This window comes from Anolis sagrei, chromosome 2, assembly GCF_037176765.1.
Source record: "Anolis sagrei isolate rAnoSag1 chromosome 2, rAnoSag1.mat, whole genome shotgun sequence".
Lineage (NCBI taxonomy): Eukaryota > Metazoa > Chordata > Lepidosauria > Squamata > Dactyloidae > Anolis > Anolis sagrei.
The window spans coordinates 114,832,753-114,855,788 of record NC_090022.1 but is presented as its reverse complement, the minus strand read 5'-3'; the positions used below and the strand labels follow the sequence as shown (position 1 = coordinate 114,855,788).

At 40.1% G+C, this 23,036-nt stretch overlaps 1 protein-coding gene across 2 annotated transcripts in view; it reads left to right on the top strand.

Moving 5' to 3' along the window:
- ABCC3 (ATP binding cassette subfamily C member 3) overlaps positions 1-23,036 on the top strand; it is an 81,873-nt gene that overhangs the window by 57,810 nt on the left and 1,027 nt on the right. The window contains exons 18-30 of one of the 2 annotated variants that reach the window (XM_060764780.2): positions 4,877-5,044; positions 6,043-6,226; positions 7,870-7,972; positions 8,092-8,242; positions 8,947-9,154; positions 10,038-10,348; positions 12,974-13,173; positions 13,279-13,405; positions 14,982-15,083; positions 17,726-17,872; positions 19,141-19,299; positions 21,401-21,567; positions 22,150-22,344. In XM_060764780.2, coding sequence (XP_060620763.2) covers positions 4,877-5,044; positions 6,043-6,226; positions 7,870-7,972; positions 8,092-8,242; positions 8,947-9,154; positions 10,038-10,348; positions 12,974-13,173; positions 13,279-13,405; positions 14,982-15,083; positions 17,726-17,872; positions 19,141-19,299; positions 21,401-21,567; positions 22,150-22,344 — 2,222 coding nt within the window. Of the gene's footprint in view, positions 1-4,876; positions 5,045-6,042; positions 6,227-7,866; positions 7,973-8,091; positions 8,243-8,946; positions 9,155-10,037; positions 10,349-12,973; positions 13,174-13,278; positions 13,406-14,981; positions 15,084-17,725; positions 17,873-19,140; positions 19,300-21,400; positions 21,568-22,149; positions 22,345-23,036 lie in introns of both variants that reach the window. The other variant, XM_060764781.2, reaches the window with a different exon arrangement.

Sequence of the window (23,036 nt, the reverse complement as noted above, 5' to 3'; positions counted from 1 at the left end):
TGTCTAAAGACATGGAAAAGAAAGAAAAAAGGTCAGTTGTAGAAAGAGTATTTCATTAAAATAAAGTGAAGGAGAATAGTTATGGGAGATCCATGTAAGGGTAATATGCCATTTTTAAAATGATAGAATTGCTGAGATTAGATTTAAATAGGACTGAAAGGGGGCATGAGTTAAGTTTGGATGAAGACAGATATATAGTAGAAAGAGAAATGAAAGATGAGAGGGGGCCCATGCAGACAGTGCCCCTTTCCCAGGCCCGCACGCACTTTTACTGTGTGTAAAAGAGGATTAATTCAAGACAAATCAGGAAACCCTGCTTTATCCCAAATTGATTTGATAGCTCATTAGACCAGTGCCTTTGTAAAAGGCCCGAATCTAATGGGCTATGCGGCCTGTGAGAACAGGCCCACGAGGAGTCCTGGGACTTCCCTGGGTTCTGTCCATACACCCATTGCACACCTTCTGAGTTCCTGGAGCCCCAAAAAAAACCTTAAAAAGAAAAAAGGAAACTTACCAGGAACTATTAGGCCTCATTGAAGTCTGATGGAACAAACCCATGACGTGCAAAAAGATGGGGGGGGGTGAGCGATTCCCCCCCCCCAATCTTATCGCATGTCATGGATAACGGAGACCTGGTTGGACGAGGGTTGGACGAGGGGGGAGGGGTGAATCTCTCCCAACTCTGCTCACCAGGTTACTCCGTGCAGCACCAGCCAAGACCCGGAGGGCGGGGAGGAGGAGTGGCAGTGATCTATAAGGTGTGTATTCCCCTGATCAGGTGCCCCATCCCACATTCATCGTCATTCGAGTGTGCCGGCTTCAGGTTAGGTGACCGGGACAGGATAGGGATTCTGTTAGTGTACCGACCACCCCGCTGCACGACAGTCTCCCTACCTGAGCTAGCGGGAGCGGTCTCGGACATGGCATTGAGCTCCCAGCGGCTTTTGGTCCTGGGGGATTTCAATGTTCATGCCGAGACTTCTCTTTCAGGAGCGGCTCAGGACTTTATGGCCGCCATGACAACCATGGGCCTGTCCCAATTAGTATCTGGTCCCACCCATACTGCCGGGCACACACTGGATTTGGTCTTCACTCAGGGATGGGGTGATAGTGTCGGGGCGGAGGAGTTGACCATCACTCCATTGTCATGGTCCGATCACTACCTGATCAGGTTTAGACTCACTGTACCTCCTAACCTCCGCAGGGGTGGTGGACCCATTAGAATGGTCCGCCCCAGGAGGCTTATGGATCCAAATGGCTTCCTGACGGCTCTTGGGGAATTTCCCACCTCCTTGACTGGCGACCCTGTCGATGCCTTGGTCTCTCATTGGAACATCGAGATGACTAGGGCAATCGACACAATCGCTCCGGAACACCCCCTTTCAAGTAACCGAGCTAACCCGGCCTCTTGGTTTACTGAGGAGCTGGCAGCAATGAAGCGAAAGAAAAGGTGGCTAGAGCGCGTGTGGCAAAGGAATCCGACTAAATCAGCCCAAACACATCTGAATGCCTTTTTAAGGTCCTACGATGTGGCAATTGCAGCAGCACAAAAAACATCTTTTGCTGCCAATATTGCATCTGCAAAGAATCGTCCAGCTGAGCTCTTCTGAGTTGTCAGGGGTCTGTTAAATCCGCCGAAAAGCGAGATCCCTGACAGCTCTGGAGCTCGCTGTGAAGCGTTTGCTCGATTTTTCGAAGATAAAATTGCGCGGATTCGGTCGGTTTTTGACACCACTTTACCTGCAGTCTCTGAGAATGTGACGAGAGCATCTGCTTGTCAGGTTTTGTTGGATTCATTTCAATTGGTTCAGCTTGAGGATGTGGACAGGATCCTTGGAGAGGTGCGACCCACCACATGCATCCTAGACCCCTGCCCATCCTGGCTGATAAAAGAAGCCAGAGGGGGTTTGGCAGAGTGGGTGAAGGTGGTGGTTAATGCCTCCTTACAGGAGGGCAAGATTCCAGCAAGCTTAAAACAAGCTATTATTAAACCGCTGTTGAAGAAACCATCACTGGATCCCACTCAATTCGACAACTATCGGCCAGTTTCCAATCTCCCCTACTTGGGCAAAGTCCTGGAACGTGTGGTGGCAGCACAACTCCAGGGATTTCTGGTAGACACTGATTATCTTGATCCAGCACAGTCTGGCTTTAGACCGGGACATGGAACGGAAACAGCCTTGGTCGCCTTGGTAGATGATCTTCGCAGGGAACTGGACAGGGGGAGTGTGTCCCTGTTCGTTCTGCTGGACCTCTCAGCGGCCTTCGATACCGTCGATCACGGTATCCTTCTGGGACGCCTCATAGACATGGGTCTCGGGGGTACTGCTTTGCAGTGGCTCCAGTCATTTCTTGAGGGACGGTCCCAGAAGGTGTTACTGGGTGACACCTGTTCGGCCCCACAACCGTTGATGTGTGGAGTCCCACAGGGTTCGATTCTGTCCCCAATGTTATTTAACATCTACATGAAGCCGCTGGGAGAGATCATTCGGAGTTTCGGACTGAGATGTTATCTCTATGCAGATGATGTCCAGATCTGTCACTCCTTCTCACCTGTCACCAAGGAGGCTGTCCAGACCTTGAATCGGTGTCTAGCTGCTGTGTCGGACTGGATGAGAGCTAACAAATTGAAATTGAATCCAGACAAGACAGAGGTCCTACTGGTCAGTCGTAAGGCCGAACAGGGTATAGGGTTACAGCCTGTACTGGACGGGGTTACACTCCCCCTGAAGTCGCAGGTTCGCAGCTTGGGAGTGATCCTGGACTCATCGCTGAGCCTGGAACCCCAGGTCTCAGCGGTGGCCGGGAGAGCTTTTGCACAACTAAAACTTGTGCACCAGTTGCGCCCGTACCTCGGGAAGTCTGATCTGGCCACGGTGGTCCATGCTCTTGTCACATCCCGAATAGACTACTGTAACACACTCTACGTGGGGTTGCCCTTGAAGACTGTTCGGAAACTTCAACTAGTCCAACGAGCGGCAGCCAGATTGCTCACCGGAGCGACATACAGGGAGCCTACCACCCCCCTGTTGTGTCAGCTCCACTGGCTGCCGATTCAGTTCCGAGCACAATTCAAGGTGCTGGTTTTGACCTACAAAACCCTGTACGGTTCCGGTCCAGTGTATCTGTCCGAACGTATCTCCCTTTACGTCCCACCCCGGACTTTGAGATCATCTGGGGAGGCCCTGCTCTCGACCCCACCACTCTCACAAGTGAGGCTGGTGGGGACGAGGAGCAGGGCTTTCTCAGTGGTGGCTCCTCACCTGTGGAACTCACTCCCGGGGGAAATCAGGGCAGCACCATCCCTCCTCGCCTTCAGGAGGAGGGTGAAGACGTGGTTGTGGGACCAGGCCTTTGGGCACCTTGGCAATTAAATCAGACAATCAGGCGAGTAAGACCAGCAGGATTGATGAAATGGAACGAAAATTAGATCTATGAGCGAAATGCTGACCATGTAAAGGAGAAATTGGGTTTGTATTTGTTTTTATTGTTTTTATTGATTTTATGATAATTAATGCATGCACTTTGTGAATTATATTATGATATGATGTAAGTTTATGTATGATTGTTTTATGATGCAGGCATCGAAGGGTGCCTTTGCTTCTGTAAGGCCGCTCTGAGTCCCCTTCTGGGTGAGAAGGGCGGGGTAAAAGAACCCCAAATAAATAAATAATAAATATGTTCCATCAGACTTTAGTGAGGTTCCTGGTAAATTTCCTTTTTCTTTTTAAGTCTTTTGGAGTTTGAGGGGTTTGGGGTTTTCTTTTTTAGATGGTGAGATGCCAATCCCAAAATACTCAAGATGGCACGTGGACAGCCATTTTTCCCCTGACTGTGTGGATTTAACCCCCTTTGGAATAGGTTTCTTAAACCCACTCTGAAGTTGTGTGGAACTGCCCAAGGAAAGAACACACATGACTTTTTAATAATGTTTTGTTACGCATTGAGGAACAACTGAACCTTTGTTCTTAAGAAAATTATTGGCCACTAAAATTCCCCTCATTGCCACTTTGTAAAAAAAAATAGAATAATTGAATGGTTGGAAACTTGACAACCTTACAATTGTTATTGAACCTCCTTCTGGTGAATCTGATGCTACTGTGGAATTTAAAAGCTTCCCACCACATTCCCACATCCCCACCTGTCTGTGTGTACATATATATTTAACATCCTGTTTTTCTCACAACACAAGATGACTTACAAAGATTTAACACAAAAATACAAAAGTTTAAGTACTGTTAAAATAGAATTCTAACTAAATAATATGAATGAAAAACAGTTTTAAAGACACATTTTAACATAGTAACACATAGTTCCATCTGCTGTAACAAATTAAAAATCAAAGGCAAAATGAAATCAAGAAGCTTTTTTTCCAAACAGCAGGAAAACAGCAGGGAGGGGCCAGCCAAACCTCCCATAGTCCCACAACTTAATTTTTTGTCTGAAAACAGACTGGAAACCAGTGAGACTTATTGAAAAAGTTATATGTTACCTATAACCAGCCCCAGTCATCAACCTGGCCACAGAATTTTGGTCCCACTGACGTTTCTCAACAATGTGACATAGAAGGACATGGAAGAGCTAATACCACTGCTGTGGGATGCCCTCCCTTTGGCATCACTGTGGGCTTCCTTCTGATGCAAAGCCAGAATATGGCCTTTTTAACATAGCCTTTTGGGATCAAGTCTTCATTTACATTGCACATTTTTAAAATAATCGTTTGAGCTACTTTTACACAGTGACTTGTTCATCATGCATTTAAACTGTTATTTTTAAAAATCTGACATTATTTACACTTTGTATATTATTTCATTTGCTTTGAGATCCTTTGAAAAATGGTAGAATGGTTGTGATGTCTTATTTTCCTAACATACAGGGCATCAACCTCTCAGGTGGCCAGCGGCAACGGGTGAGCCTTGCCCGTGCTGTCTTCAGTGATGCTGATGTTTATCTGCTGGATGATCCTTTTTCAGCTGTGGATTCCCATGTGGCCAAACACATCTTTGACAAAGTTATTGGACCAGAAGGAGCACTTAAAGGAAAAGTGAGTTCACAGAAACGCACATATGCAGCGAATGTGCTGCACAACTGAGATTATGATGACACATATACAATTCTAACTGTTTCGGCCCATACACTTTTTTTTTTCTTTTTGAAAAGAATATTCTCTTTTCTAGCTCTCAAGGTTTATTCCCAACTGAACTGTCACTGCCCTGGCCTCAGAGAGAGAGAAAGGGAAGTATCTCCCACACAACCATCTCCTTTACCTTTTGTGTCATATCTTAGATGGCTCGTAAACCTGAGAACAGGGAAATAGGTTATTTTGGATGTTCTTTTACTTACAAGCTCCATGTACAGTAATGGCATTATATAAATTGGATGATGACAATTATTATTATTATTATTATTATTATTATTTTATTTCTTACTCATCTCTCCACATGGCTCGAGGTAGGTTACAGAATAATTAAAACACATAAATATTGTAAAAATACAATACGCATATTAAATGTATGTCTATAAAAGCTACAAATTAAAACATATTTCTATAAAATACATGTCAAAATACACAAAACAGAGATTAAACAAAGCACACATTTAAAATTCATGCTTAAAGACTGTTTGGGATTCATTATGATAATTATTCTTAAAAAACATTGATAAAACCATCAGTAGATCTAACTCTGTCTACCTCTCAACCACAAGCCCGCTTCCCTTGCCACCCTGCTGTGCTCAATCTGTGTGGGTTGGGAGCAGAGAGAGCAACACTTCATGAAATGCAAATGTCATGTCTCTGACCTTCTCCAATTTTAACCAAATTATGCCTTCTTCCAATATCATTATCAAGCTAAGTAGTTAAGGGACTTGTCATAAAAGCTAAGAGGACTAAGTGCCTCTATTTTTGTATAGTTAATTCACTGACGTCGATAAACATCCTGGGTGGACAATCAACTAAGAACTGAGAGACCAGACTTCCCTCCTCAGATACATTACAACAAGTAGAGATAATGCAGCTGAACACTCTCTTGCTTTCACTTTCAGACACGAATTTTGGTTACCCATGGCATCAACTTTTTACCTCAAGTGGACCACATTGTGGTTGTTGTGGATGGTATGATCTCTGAAATGGGTTCTTATCAAGAGCTTCTGCAACAAAACAGGTCTTTTGCAGAGTTCCTCCGCAATTATGCACCCGATGAAGACGTAGAAGAAGATGAGCCAACAAGTGAGTAGACTTGTCATTCATATTTCATCCCCTAGTTTCTTCATTCTACTAATTTGTCATGCCAGATTAAAAGGTCAAGAACAGTGTGGAACTGTGCTTGGTTTTTTAGTGAACACAAATTTATATGTAGATAGAGAGGAAATGAAAAGCAAGTGTTGAAAAATGTTTCTGCTCTTTTAAAAGTATCAAATAGAATTGAAATTGGGTAAGCTGAAAGGTGCTTACAATGTGGACTTGTCGGTTTTACTGCTTCTACCAAAAAAAAGTTGCAATTAAGATTCAAAATAACATTTTTTTAAATGTTTCCATGTAGCAAAATTTTCCACTTTTCCTTTTTCGTTCTCTTTTCCTTACATTTTATCAGCTATAATTATTTCCCATTCTGGAAGTAATGATATATTTACTTCCTATTCTGGGAAGTTACTTTTCATTTTTGAAAAGCAATGGGAGTAACTGTTAACAGTTACTCCCATTGCTTTTCAAAAATGATTGCAAGTGCACCAGCCACAGTTCATAGTGTCAACCTTGCTCCTGGTGAGCACTTGGGTCAGCACAAATGGGACCATAATGATGATGATGATGATGATGATGATGCAACAAAGAACTGGTGGAATCACAAGCTGGAAAAAGTTACAGAGAATGAACACGCCGAACTCCTCTAGGACTTCCAGATTCAGACAGACAGAGTTTTAGAGCATAATACTCCTAACCTCACAATCATGTTAAAAAACAAAGTATGGATCGTCAATGTCGCAATCCCAGGTGACAACAGGATTGCAGGGAAACAACTGGAAAAACTGACACGATATGAGGATTTAAAGATTGAACTGCAAAGACTCTGGCACAAGCCAATAAAGGTAGTCCCAGTGGTGATCGGCACACTGGATGCAGTGCCTAAAGACCTTGGCCTGCACTTAAACACAATTGGCGCTGACAAAATTACCATCTTCCAGCTACAGAAGGCCACCTTACTGGGATCTGCATGCATTATTCACCGATACATCAAACAGTCTTAGACACTTGGGAAGTGTCTGACATGTGATCCAGTTCAACAGCCAGCAGAGTGTCTGCTGTGGACTCATCTTGTTGTGTTTCAAATAATAATAATAATAATAATAATAATAATAATAATAATAATAAACTTTATTTATACCCCGCCACCATCTCCCCAAGGGGACTCGGGTGGCTAACATGAGACAAAGCCCAAAAATTACAAACAAGTAAATAATAACAACAAAGTGACATGCATACAATAGCAAAATGTACAATAAAACAAATGCAAAATAAAATGGTAATGGGATTAAAACACAGTGGGTGGGCTAAATGCAAGAGGTAAAATTTATAAAACCCTACGTGAGATGGATAAATGGAGTAATGTGTCTGGGAGAAGACCCAGAAGGGGTGAACAATGGGGTTAAACCTTCACTAATAATGTCCACCCATTGAAGCAGAGCAGGTTCGCAAACTGGCCAGACCTTCTTGTCAAATGGAACAGGGCTCAGATACAGCCTCTTGTTATTCCTAAACAGTTATGGTTCTTTTTTTATTCTCTCTCTTTATGCCTTATGATGTTCCTTGCTTAGCATGAGCTTTTCTAAAATGATATCCAAATAAGATAAAGATTTTCTGTTTCTTTGTAGTAGTGGAGGATGAGGAGGTCCTGCTTGCTGAGGACACACTCAGCAACCATATAGATCTGGCAGACAGTGAACCAGTAACAAATGAAGCCCGCAAACAGTTCATAAGGTAAATCCAAAAGCTGGCATTAGCTATGGAAATCCAATCCATTTGTTTCTCCTGTAGTTCCTCTGCTTCACCCTTATGGTTCTTTTTCTCTCTTTGTTCTCTCTTTTTTTTTAATGCAGACAACTCAGTGTAATATCCTCAGATGGAGAGTGTCCTAGCAAAATGTCAACAAAAAGAAGAGTGTGTGAAAAAAAGCCATTTGAACCTCCCCTGCCCAAAAAAGGTTCTCCTGAGAAGCTCATCCAGGCAGAAACTACTGAAACAGGCACGGTATGCAAGACTTACAAAACACTTTCTTCCAAGTTGCTTTCTGATAAATTACAGGGCGTCTAGAATAGAAGCAGATGTGCTAGGAGGGCATCTAGGGAAAGCACAAGGTTTTGGTTCAGAGTGGTGATTTAATATCCCAGTTCATCCTGGGATTTAGCTATGTCTGGAAGGGCCCTAATTGCTATCATTATATTATGGGTGAGATGAAAACAGATGGATATACAGGAGTGCTTCTTGGTCCTTTTTATTAATATGGTACACAAATGAAAGAATGTAAATGCTGTGATTTTTCTCTTTTTAAAAAATTCTTTGGGGTGCAATAAAACTGTGTTTCCCAAACTTTGATCCTGCATGTGCTTTGGACTTTAGCTCCCTGAAGCCCCAGCTAGCTTGGGCATCAACAAGGAATTCTGGAAGCTGAAGTTCAAACCATCTGTAATTCTGCAATTGACTGTCTTGTACCTAGATTGAGTAAATATGACTACTCTCTAGCTATAGGATATTTCTCTTTGTATAGGTGTTCTGTATGGGTTTGATACAGTGGCTCCATTTAGAACATCTTTTTATTGTAGCTGTATTTCTTGCATTTAAAAAAAATCTGCATATATCACAGTAAGATTTCATAGTGGTATTTTTAATACTTCTGTGAGACCCTGGCTTCAGTTTTGTAATCTAAAGAAATCCACCTTGATATCAAATTACAGGTCAAATTTACCGTTTTCTGGCAATACATGAAGGCAGTTGGCCCCATAGTTTCTTTATTTATATGTTTCTTCTACTGCTGTCAACATGGTGCTTCAGTTGGGGCCAACGTTTGGCTTAGTGACTGGACCAATGAGCCTGTGGTAAATGGTACTCAACAAAATGTGCCAATGCGAGTTGGAGTCTATGGTGCCCTGGGTCTTTTGCAAGGTAAGTGTTCTTTGCAGTGGTAACTTTTGCCTTTTGTGGTCCTCAACAGCAGGATTACAAATGAAGTGCCATTGATAGTGGTGTGTGTGAGGCAGGGGCTTTCTTGGTGATCTGTCTGTGAAACCATTATAATAAAATATCAGAGAAAAATACTATGAAGCTTTCACTGTTCCTTACTATTGTGGTCCTAAGCCCCTTTCACACTCCACAATTACAGCATTATGATTCCACTTTAACTGACGTAGCTGTCCTGTGGAATCCTTGATTGTGGTTTGATTGGAGCCTAGAGTTCTCTGGCTGAGAACTGCAAACTTCAGGAATCTATAGTGGGGAACCATGATAATATGGTGCTATACAATAGTGTAGTGTGGTTATTTATTTATTTACAGTATTTATATACCGCCTTTCTCACCCCTGGGGGGACACAAAGTGGTTGCAATGAATAGCGCGTGTTTGGCTGTGTTTGTGGTTTCTCCTATGAAAGTGTACAGCCTTAATCAGAGTTTGGCAGGTAACAGTTGTAAATGGAAGCTTTTTAATGTAATAACAGTAATATTGTGTAACATTGACAAAATAAAGATTTTGATCTGCAAAAAACAAAACAGTTCAGAATAATAGGGTTCAAGACAGCAGTGCTTAAGAACCACACAGTATGTAAACATTTTCATGATGAACTATGATGGTTCTTTCCCTAACTGGTCCTTCATTGATCCCTGCAACTAGTGCTTCATCAATAATACATTTTACCCCCTAGTCAAACATTAAAATCTTAATAATAAATAGAGTACTTGTAAGTTGCTGCTTAAACAACAAAGTTCTTGAAAAAAGAACTGTATATGAATGGGACACTTACTTCTCTGTTTTTCCCCGTTTTTGCAAACAGGTCTTTTTGTGCTGGCCTCTTCTTTTACTTTGGCAATGGGTGGCATCCGTGCAGCTCGGGCTCTCCATGCAGGATTGCTGACAAACAAGCTCCACACTCCACAGTCGTTTTACGACACAACTCCTACGGGTCGAATCATCAACCGCTTCTCAAAGGACATCTATGTGATTGATGAAGTCATACCACCAACCATCTTGATGTTCCTCGGAACCTTTTTTACCTCCTTATCAACAATGATGGTCATTATGGCAAGCACTCCGCTCTTTGCTGTGGTCATAATACCCCTTGCAATCCTGTACTTCTTTGCTCAGGTAACAAGGGTTGGCTTTGCCCATCACTTTGCTGAACTTGATTTAAGTGTTAGTCTGTCAAATGCTGCAAAAGTGGTATGATAGTTCTGTGAGTATTATACCATAAAATCAGACTTTTATGGCATTTAATATGCATATTAGCACTACATGTGAATTCTAGGTACAGAATTTGATCCTTTTTCTTGGTAGAGTTGCTGTTGTATTTTGTGCAGAGTAGATTTATCCACAAAGAGTCAGTGTGGTATAGTGGTTTGAGTGTTGTACAGTGACTGGTGACCAGAGTTCATTCTACCACAAAAGCTCACAGGTTCACCTTGAGCAACTCACACTCTCCCAGCCTCACAGTGGCAGATCTCTTCTGTACAAATCCAGCTGAGACACCTTAAGATCGGTTTGACTTAGGCTCACCATAGTTCAGAAACAACTTTAAGGCAAGCAGGAGCAGCAGCAGATTTATCCACACTCATATTTTTATTTTGTTAATTTTTTTGCAGTGCCTTTCAGCCACAATCCCCTTAACATAATACATTAAGTAAATATTAAAATGTTTTGAGTGTAAGAATAAAACAACAGATAACTAAAAAAAAACTATAGCAGGCTAAGACCAGCTGTCAGCTCTTTTTAAAAAAATCATATATTTTTTACTGGAGCTAAAACATGGAGGCACTGCCCTCCTTTTGGCATAAGAGAATTTAACTTGCCCAAGGTCGCCACTTCATCCTTATGCCTGATGGAGATTTACACCTGATCTCCTCAAGTCCTTGTTCAATACTACATCATGGTGGCTCTCTCCTGAATATATCTTTTAAGGAAGTTTATTTTTGCATTTACTTAAGAAACTAAATCCCTATGTTACAATTCTCCAGTCTTTCTGACTTTTTCACAAAGTGTAATAAAATGCCATCCAGTAGTCTAGTATCAGCAAAGTTCTCACAATCAAGTTTGCCTTAATCACTATTAATCTCCAGAGCTGATTTTGACACACACATACATATGCACACATATGTTTCCTTCTGTCCCCAAAGTAGCCACTGTTACAAGTAATGTAGTCATCCAAGGGTGCTTCCAAATGGACAGCTCTCTGTGCTGCCAAGTCAAGGCATTGAACAGTGATTATGTCTATCCTTTCTTAATAGATTTTCCATGATAAAAAAAAATTGGAAGGAGTAGTGGGAAAATTCAGAGAGGTGATTTATAAATGGACTTCCCATAAAGTTTGATGAATAAAGCAGGTCCATTACACATTTGGAAGGACTTTGAATCTCAGCCACTGGGTTTCCCAGTGCAAGAACAGAAATTTCTGGGAAAATGCTACTGGAAGCAGAATGAATATGAACTATAATAAGGCTGTCAGCTGTATGTGAATATTGGTAGTTGATTAATAGCTTTTCTTTTAAACACTTATTTAACCAGTTGGAATGGCACGGTATACCTTTTGAATATATGTTTAAGGGTCTGACTACCATTAAATTACACAGACCAGTAATTTAAAAACTCATTGCAGAGCATTGCATAAAGACAAGTGTGTTTTCAGCTTAAATTAATATATTTACTGTACTAATAGATCCATTCAACCAATTAATCAATTCTTTAGGAAACATTAGAGGTGCTTCCATACTAAAAGTTGGAGGCTTTATTCCATTTCATTTTTTCATTTAATATACTACAGAGAGAAAGCCTATCTTTCTATGTTTTCAGAGAACTTTTATTCCCTAACAGAAGATGAGTGGGAGGGAGAGTGGGCAGTTGACGTCACTTTAACTGCCATGGCTCAATGCTATGGAATCGTCATTTTAGAAGATCTCTAGCCTTCTCTACCAAAAAAGTCATGGAACCACATAGAATCGTAGAATAATAGTGTTGGAAGAGACCATATGAGCCATCTAGTCCAACCCCCTGTCATGCAGGAAAAGCACGATCAAAGTACACCTGACAGATGGCCATCCAGCCTCTGTTTAAAAGCTTCTAAGGAAGGAGCTTCCACCACACACTGAGGCAGAGAATTCCACTGCTGAATAGCATTTACAGTCAGGAAGTTCTTCGTAATGTTCAGGTGGAATCTCCTTCCTTGCAATTTAAAACCATTGCTCCATGTCCTAGTCTCCAGGACAGCAAAAGACAAGCCTGCTTCCTTCTCCTTAGGACATCATTTTACATATTTATACATGACTATCATGTCTTCTCTCAGCCTCTCTTCTACTAGCTAAATATACCCAACTCTTTAAGGTGCTCCTCATAGGGATTCATAGTCTCCAAGCCTTTGATCATTTTAGTTGCCCTCCTCTGGACATCCTCCAGTTTTTCAGTATTTCTTTTGAACTGTGGTGGACACAGTCTTCCAGCTGAGGTCTAACCAAAGCAGAGTAGAGAGGCACCATGACTTCCCTCAATCTAGACACTATACTCCTTTTGATGCAGCCCAAAATCCAATTGGCTCCCAGGATTGCATAGCATTGAGCCATGACATTTAAAGTGGTATCAAACTGTATTAATTCTACAGTGTAAATGCACTTTTTGTTAAATTGTATGTGTTAATAGTTCAGGTCAAATAGCTTAAATGTTTCTCTTTGTTTCTGTTTTTTCCCTGTTTCCTAATATTTACACCTTTGAATTGATTAATGACAGCGGTTTTACGTAGCTACCTCTCGCCAATTAAAGCGGCTGGAATCTGTGAGCAGATCTCCCATATATTCTCATTTTTCGGAAACAGTCACTGGAGCAAGTGTCATCCGGGCTTACAGAAGAGAGAAGTCTTTTGTTTATATCAGTGATACAAAAGTGAATGACAATCAGAAAAGCTACTATCCTGGAATTGTATCCAACAGGTAAAACAAAGTTTTGATTTTATTAAATGTAGCTTCAAAATTTGGATAGACTGCATTTTCTTTTACTGAGCTCTGTTCTAACATCACTGTTTCTCTCTTTGACAGATGGCTTGGAATCAGAGTCGAATTTGTAGGCAACTGTGTTGTATTTTTTGCAGCTCTTTTTGCTGTGTTAAGCAGAAATAAACTGAGTCCTGGCGTCGTGGGACTTTCTGTATCTTATGCGTTGCAGGTGTGTGTGGAATGTATTTTGGAAGATTGCTCACATAAGAAGCAGCATTGAGGCCTCATTGTGGTTTGACCTTTACATTCGGCATTCTGGCTTTAATTGCCTATTGCTACAGCATTTTTTGTGGGACTGGAGAAAGGGGCAATCTGGTGGAAAAAATTCAGTATAAATAAGTAAAATATTACAGAGCATAATAGGGAATCCTTTACAAGACACTGCAAAGTCTGCTTAAATTGGTCTGTTCGGTGTTATGATATTTCAAGACCTAACACATAATTCATCCAGCTCTGTACATACTGAAAACTGCAAAAGAGTAAGACTGAATGCAGACCGTTTCTTTCATGGGATTAAAACTTAATCAACTTAAGGTCCTGCTCACAGTCATCCTTACACATATGTAGAGCTTATTATTTATTTTAATTTTATGGGGACAATTAGGGACTGAGAAAATTGCCTTATTGTATCAAACATCACAGAATTCACCAGGTAGCTATGTAATATGTCTCCAAACTCTGTACATGCAGATATGCATACTTGTCTTGGGCCTCTAGTATTTAAGAAAACTAAGCAATGATTTCATTATGTTTTGTTTAACTAAAGAACATTTTTAAATAAATATTTAAAAATGTTCTTCAGTTAAACAAAACATAATGAAATCATATTAGTCTAGTTATCAGCTTAGATAATCTATTGTATATTTGGCAACATTTTCAGTAAGATAAGTGTGAGAATTCTGTATAATTTCTTAAAGCAAAAGACAAAAGTTTCATTGCTGTAACTCACTCGGAACTTGGCATCTTTAATGGAGAAATAGCTTCTGAAATGCTGCTTGTCAAATGGATGGATTTGAGTTACAACTCCCAGCTTTAAAAGCTATGAATGCTGATTTGGAGGAAGAGAGGTGCACTCTGATTGAATCTTATCCTCAGTAACAATGGGGCTCCATTTTAAATTTGGTAAAGCAGTGAATTCTAATGCTCTGCGTTTATATTCAATAGAATACAAGAAATAGTGATGCCCTTTATAGTGTGTAACAAGCCCTTAGAAAAAGCCATGAGGTGCTGCGCTGAAGAATCTGTGGCTTAATGGATGCTTGGATTCTCATTTTCTTGCATGGATTTGCAGCATGATTAGATGCTGAAATTTTAAGCATATTGAAGTGGTTGTAAGCAAGGGTCGTCTACAAGATTTAAAAGCCAAAGCTATGGCTTAGCCTTTCAGAGGATGAGGAAACAATAGCAGAAGGAAAAGATGTGTAGACCTTAATGAAAGGTCAGTAATTACAATGTGAAAATGCAGTAATATCCATGGACATAGAAACAAAGCTTGGAATTGTTCTTTTTGCAATATGCAACTCCCAGAAACCTTCAGTCATCAACCATGGTGACAGGGGATTTGGGGAATTTTAATCATTTTTCTAAACTTTTGACAGAAGATGATGTCTTAGCCTCCCATTTCCTCTATCAATCTTCATTTGTTAGAGTTTTAATTCATTTTATTTATTGCTATATTTCTGTTCTATATTGTAAAAAATATGTAGCCATAATCCGGTGGGTAACTCATTTTCATCACTGCTTAGGTGACAATGGCTCTGAACTGGATGGTGCGGATGTCATCTGATCTGGAAAGCAACATTGTGGCTGTAGAAAGAGTGAAGGAATACTCAGAAAATGAAACTGAGGTCAGTCCCTAAGAGTCACAGTGAGAAATGGTTTTTTTTTCCTGGAAATACACCTTGTCATGGGCTTTCATCACGATGTTCACAGCTTAAATGTGTTAGAATGGTTGCCATGCAGATATATATAATTCTTATATTGTCTAGATATGGGCATGTGCTCACATCTAGACATGCATTGTATCCATCTATTTATATCTACGAAATCCCAGGATTTGTAATCACTGTAGACTTAATGCAGTTTGACACCGCATTGCCCACCTTAGCTCAATGCTATAAAATTTGTAATCTGGTGAGGCACCAGCACTCTTTGGCAGAGAAAGCTGAAGTTGCTGTAAAACTACAACTCCCATGATTCCATAGCATTGAGCCATATTTATTTATTTATTTATTTATTTATTTATTTCGGGTGCTTCTGCCCCGCCCTTCTCAACGCCCTAAGGGGGACTCAGGGCAGCCTCCAACCGGCATGCATTTGATGCCTACAATTCAATACAATAAAATACATAGTAACAATAATTATAAACAGTTAAAACATTACATTAATACAATAAAAAGCCAGCCTGGTGGCCATCATTTCGCCAAGTCCGTAATTAATAAATTCATTCCGTTTATCATAGTCCATTTCCAAAGCTTAAGGCGTCATTGTCCTTGTCAGTCTGCCAGATTACCCAAAGGCCTGGTCCCATATCTATCTGTGACAAGGGCAGGGCCGAGAGTAGGGCTAGGCGGGACGTAGAAGGAGATATGTTTGGACAGGTACGCTGGGTCGGTGCCGTATAGGGTTTTATAGGTCATCGTAGTTAAAGTGGCATCAAACTGCATTAATTCTACACACACTTAGGCACCAGAGAAAATTGCTCTCCTGAGTGGGATGCTTTTCACTGCTGTCTTCCCACTCCTATCCTTCCTCATTGTCACAGCACTCATGGCTATTTTATCATTGTACTCCACCACCTTTATTATTGATTTACATTGGCATTCAGATCATGGCCAATAGGCTTCCCTTGGCAAAGCAACATGCATTTTTAGGCTTTACACTGCTGCTTGGATAGAACGAAAATTTGCTCCTCACCCATAAAAAGAGCAAGCTTAGCTATAAATGCAATTACTTTCTTTGTGTCATGGAGAATATGCATTTAAATGCTGTTAAGTAAGGGGCATGATCTAACTGGCTGTAAGCAGTGCATTTTGAAATGGGATTGATTTTAAATGGGATAAAGTTAAGTGTGATCTTTGCTTTTTCACTGATATAGTCCAATTATAAAAGTGTGTTACTTTGGCTGGATTGAACCTCTTGTAATTAGGCTATTAAATGCCTGGGGTTATTTTGAACATATTTGCATTTGCAACCAACCCACTCTTTGAATATCTTAATAATTGTCATGTTCTGTTCTGTGCATGAAGGGAGAGATGCTGTTAGAAAGTCTCTATGTTCTTCTATCAGTAGAATGCGAATATAACAAAGGGCATTGCACTGCTTACACTTCGATTTCATTCATCATTTAACATGTGTACATCTCTAGGAGATCTCTCAAGGACTATAACAGCAATAATTGGTGTGTGATCGTGGCCGTCCATTGTTTTGAAATAATATTATTCAGAAAATCTGTTTTTATTTATTTTATTTAGCTTGGTAATCCTTCTGCTTAATGAACTATAAGGTTTAATATAGGTGTTACATTCAGCAATCATAATTCTTATTTGTTTTCTAATATAATATGGAATTGTAGCCAAGGTATTTTATTTTACAATTTACAATAAAAATGTTAAGTGAGCTTTGCATATGCTGAGCTAGTGCTAGCTGGAAGAAAGGATTATCATGGTCTTCTCAGAATGGGTATTTATTGTACATCTAATTAGATACATGTGATACTGCAGACGAGAGCATGGTAACAAATATTTGCATCATATCTTTATCTTATTTGATGATAGCCAACAGTGACATATGGTGAAGCATACCTTGTTCATCCTACTTCAAATAGTTCTTCAAACAAGCAGTGCAAATGAGAACACTGTATTAATTATTAGGTGAAAGCCTTAATCAACTATGTTTGAACTTTACATATAGTATCACACAGTATGGTTCCTGTATCCAGGGGGATAGGTTTTAGGACTTACCACAGATACATGAAACTGTGGATATGACTGAACAGTCTTTTTTTACAATTATAGAATAAACATTGGAGAAGAGAGTGACTGAAATTGCTCTGCTTCATTGCTGGAGAGAAGGTTCCCCTGCTTGCCCTCAACAATAAGGCAACCGTGACAGCCATATTTTTTCTGTTCCCAGGGTTGTTTAATGAATGGGCCATGGGAGGGATTTGGCAGGTGTGATTCTTTCTGCTCCCACCAACACCCCCAGGCTGTGAACACCAGAAAAGTGAAACAATGGCTGTGGGATCCTTGGCTGGATACAGGAGTCTTACTGTGTAATATGATATCAAAGCATTGTATCATAAGCTGCCCTGAGTCACTTTGGGGAGAAGGGGCGAGGTACAGACAAAGCGTATTATAATTATTAAACAAATGGTCAGTTCTTGTGGGTTTTTTCGGGCTATATGGCCATGTTCTAGAGGCATTTCTCCTGACATTAAACAAATGTTTTATATCTGTTCTGTTTGTCATTTTGTTGCTCGACTTTCCAGGCTCCCTGGATAATTGAAGACAAAAGGCCATCAGAAAAATGGCCTGATCAGGGGGAAGTGCAATTTACAAACTATTCTGTAAGATACAGAAAAGGCTTGGACTTGGTGTTGAAAAACCTCAGCTTGCATGTGAAAGGTGGAGAAAAGGTATGATCTCAGCACAATCACATAGTTGCCATGAGTAGAGTCAGGTTATATTTTGATAATATGGGTTTGCAAGCCTTCAGTTTCATTCAGTACATAGCAAAAGCTTATTTTTCAACGGTTAGGCAATTGAACTGTCTATTTTAGTATTATTTAATAGGGGCAGTTAGCATACACCCAAATACCTCTGTTTCATCTCCTTCCCAGAGAGTGGCAGAATGTAATACAATATCAGACCCTTCCACACAGCCCTATATCCCAGAATATCAAGGCAGGAAATCCCACTTTATCTGGGTGTGAACTCAGATAACTCAGTTCAAAGCAGATATTGCAGGATTTTCTGTCTTGATATTCTTGGATATAGGGTTGTGTGGAAGGGCCCTCACTTCCTAACATCATTTTTGGATGAATAGAGATAAAATAGAGGTAATTGCAGCACTGTTGTGGGTTGTCACTAACCACAGGAAATTAGTTCCTGATCCCTGTGCAGTTATCTACCTATCATTTGTACCAAAAGTGACAATCATGCATCCCTGGAGATGTCTTTGAAGTGCAAGCCCCAACAGTCATAACCAGCCTAGCCAGTGATAAAGCATTGTGTGGACTGTAGTCCAACAGCACCTGCAGAGTCCCTGGGGAAGCCTTCACTGGCTCAAAGAGCCTTCTGTGCCTAGGAGGAACACAGCTGAATATATCCCCTCTTTTTTGTTTATAGTGAGCATACTGCAAATAAGTGATTTTTATTTTCATCTTTTCATTCTATGTCCTTTTGTGACATATAATCAAAACATGAGAGGAAAACTGCTGCTCATAAACTATAATCTGGAGAAGGATTAAAGTTACATTCATCTGGATTTCATGTTGTGTACTATCATTTAGGACTTTGTTCCTAATCCTTCAAAGGTACTAATTAGGTTGTGATAGTTATGGTGCAGTAAACTTGCAAGAGAGAATTTGTAAACTGATCACTTTGAAGCTTTATGTTTCCCTTTAATAACATATGCCATTAATCCCTTCTAGTGCTTTGGGCCTTCAACAATACAAATTTCCTTTTGGTGGGACTATCTTACAATGAATAGATTCACGAAATGATTTGTAGGAAACCTAAACATATAAAAGATTAAAAGTATAAGTTGATCTATTCTCAGTGAGCTACAATCAAAATGTCAAGTAATAGTCCTAAGAATTCTGTTGCTGATTTTAAAATCTAGTAAAAAATTTTGATTGTAAAGACTAATAAATATCTCCACTCCATAAAATATATGAATTAGGTTGGAATTGTTGGAAGAACTGGAGCTGGCAAGTCCTCTATGACCCTCTGCCTCTTCAGGATCTTAGAAGCTGTGGAAGGGGAAATCAAAATCGATGGACTGAGAATTGCCGATATTGGCCTTCATGACTTACGATCCAAGCTGACGATAATTCCTCAGGTAAGTCACGAGAGAGGCTTTAAACTTTGGTTTATATGGCAAACTACTATTATGTGGTAAAGCAAGGTCTGTAAAGTAAAAGCCAGCATGGCATAGTGATTTGAGTATTGGATTCGGCCATGAAAAACCGTGATTTCAGAGTTTTCTGAAATCAGAGGCTTCTATATAAAATCACTAGGGTTCTGCAAGAGATTGTGATTTGGGGGGGAAGATGGACCAGTAGGTATACTGTATATACTCGAGTATAAGCCTAGTTTTTCAGCCCTTTTTTAGGCTAAAAATACTCAAGTGAGGGCCTGGCAGGAAGGCATGGGATTAAAAGAAGGGTTTCTTTCAGCCACACACCTTCCTGCCAGGACCCTCACCTCTCCACACAGCAATCCAGTTCTCCTTCCTCTCCTCTTCTCACGCAACGCACACCTTCCTCTCCTCCTCTCTCAACTACACTTTCCCACTTTTCCTTATTCATATAGACACAGCATTTTCCCCAAAATGTATAGTTAAAATAAACTATCTTGATTATTGGAAGGATACGTAAGTACATTTACACTGAAGCTTAGAATAATGATTTTGCATTGTATTTTTTATGTTTGTTACCTATCTCCCCTCTATTTATTATTATTATTATTATTATTATTATTATTATTATTATTATCATTACTATTAGTAGTAGTATTCCTCTCCTAATGGCTTGAGGCAGATTACAAAACAATTAAAATACATAAGCACAGCAAAAACACAACAAACACACACACTAAAATGTACCTCCATAAAAGTTACACACCAAAACATATCTCTACAAAATACACAGTAAAGCACACAAAAGAGATCAAACAAAGGACACTTACAAATCATGTTTTAAGACTGTCTGGGTATGCCTGCCAGAAGAGATAGGTCTTTACATGATTTTTAAATTCCGACAGCTCATTCAGCTGTCGCAGTTCTTCTGGCAAAGTGTTTCACAGTCGTGGGCAGCCAATGAAAAGGTCCTCTGGGTAGCAGTTGCCAGTCGGGTTCTGGCTGTTGAAGAAGACACCCCCAGAAGACCAAATTCTGTGGGGCAGATTGTATGGGAGAAAGCGATCCTTTAGGTAACCTGGACATACACCATGTAGGATTTTAAAGGTCAAAATCAACACCTTTTCTTTGCCCGAAAACTAATTGGCAGCCAGTGGAGTTACTTTAGGATAGGTGTAATATGCTCACTCCTAGATGTTCCTGTAACCAATCTGGCTGCCGTATTATGAATCAACTGGAACTTCCAAAGTTGGTACAAGGGTAGCCCAATGTAAAGTGAACTGCAGAAGTCCAATCTTAAGGTTACCAGTGTGTGCACTTACCATCTTCAGGTCCTCCAAATCTAGGAAGAGGCGTAGCTTGTTATCCACTTCTTAGATATTCACACTGCATAATTATTTGATGCACAATCTCCCATTTCTGTCCACTTTGGCTCACTTACCCCAAGTATTGCGATGTTTATACTTTCCAGATATTACAAAGAGACATTTTCCTGCAGTATCACCCCCCCCCCCATCCACATACATACACACACACACACTAGTGCTACTTCCCAGTCTCTTCATGCCACATGCCAGAATATACACCATAATTCAAAATACCAGGAGTCACAAGCAAATGTGGGAAACAGCAAGTGATAGTTATCAACATCCAAAGGCATTCACCTTGGTAACTTCCAGAAAATCCTGTGGTTTGATGATGGCACATGTTCAAATTGTTATATGTTATACCATGTTGTCTGAAAAGTATCCTTAACTGTTTGAACTCATGTTACTGTTTGGATACCAGTATGACATTGGCTTTGGCCTTGGACTCCATTCCTGAAGATCATTAATTCTGAATTTTGCTTGGATGACTACTTCAAAGCCACGCAGCTATAAAGGATTTAGTATTGTGGAAATAAAAAAAGAATCCAACACATTATGAGACATAGCATCACTTCCTGGGGCAGACTAGTATTTATGCAGAGACTGCATAAATACACTGTAGAATTAGAAATACATTGAAGTGTATGCATTTACTCCTAGGTGATCTTTGTTTTTTGAGATTTGTTTTCTAACAAAAGTGTGGTTGCTTTGTTAAGGACCCTGTTCTTTTTTCTGGAACACTCCGTATGAATTTGGATCCCTTTAATAAATACTCTGAAGACGAAATATGGCAAGCTCTTGAACTCTCCCATTTGAAGAGGTTTGTCAGCGCTCAGCCAGCTATGCTGGACTACGAATGCTCAGAAGGAGGAGAAAATCTTAGGTAATTGAAATAATCTTCAAGAATAGATATTCAAAAGAAATCTTATCCAGTAATGTTATACACCAGAATATTGCCACATAAAGTGTGTATGATGCCAGGCAATTTATTCTTTTATTATAGAGTTTAGAATCTGTTCTCATTGGGATATTTAGATGTCATTTAGTACTTCAAAGTTGTTGCTCCTCTCCAAAAGAGACCTTTTTAAAGCCAGGAAATAAACTGGAAGTTGGCTTTGTTTTATAAAAAGATGTTTGCTGAACCCAAAATAGCCCACAAAATCCCTAAAACATGGTGAAATTATTCCTCGTGCCCCTTAATGTGTGTGGGAGGACATTTGACCTTCCACCCCAAAATGTTTTAAAATGTTGTGGTTGTGAAGCATCGCATAAAATATAACATTTTGAGTCCCAGTTGTAAGGGGGAAGCAATGCACACACATCCCTTGCCACTTGTCTACTCCAGGTGAGAACCTCAGTCACTCACAAGCATTGACTAAAAAGGGATTTTGCAACAATGCCAGAGCCTTGATGTGCTTCCTGCTTTGAAAAACAAAACTAAACATCCCCATCTGTCTTTTTCCAGTGTAGGCCAAAGACAACTTGTTTGCTTGGCAAGAGCCCTCCTGCGCAAAACACGGATCCTTGTTTTGGATGAAGCCACAGCAGCCATTGACCTCGAGACAGATGATCTCATTCAGATGACAATAAGAACACAATTTGAGGACTGTACTGTGCTGACAATAGCACACAGGCTGAACACGATTATGGATTATACCAGGTAGCTATATATCTTTTTTTTTCATGTGTCTCCAGAGATGGGGTTTCCAAAATGCTCCGTGGAATGCTATTTCATAACGTCCTTCTCACCACCTCAAAATAGATTTACCAAAAGAGAGCTCACAATTAATTCTATCAAATCAGTTAAACAGGTTTAAAAGTATTTGGGTCCAGTTTGGAACTATCTTTATGGAGCTTTTGTGAGAGATCAGTTACATCATATCTTCTGTCAGCTTTACTGTCACAGAGAGATTATTTGTGTTACCCAAGCAGAAACATGAAACTTAATTAAGTTTCATAGTCCTGTTTCTTTTGTTATGGTGCACCTAGTACTGCTAGAATTTATCCTGGTTAATTCATTTGTTCAGTTTCTTATGTTATTGTAAGGTGGTTTTCAAAAAGGTTTTATTTCTAGTGATATACCAGGAAGTAGCTTTACAGGTCAATTTGTCTCAAATGACAGATGAGAACGAGTGCATCTACCTGTAAGTTTGCACATCGGCTTGCCCCTATTCATTGGAAATATGGAGTTTTTATTCCTACAAAAAGATGGCACTGCTCTTGTATGTGTGCAGCATGCCTCACCAAAGTGCAGCAGAACATTCTGTAAAGAGGAAGAATTATTGGTCCTTTTCCTGCAAAGAGGCAAGAGTTAATTAGAGAAGTGCAGGAGGAGCCAACACATTCACAATA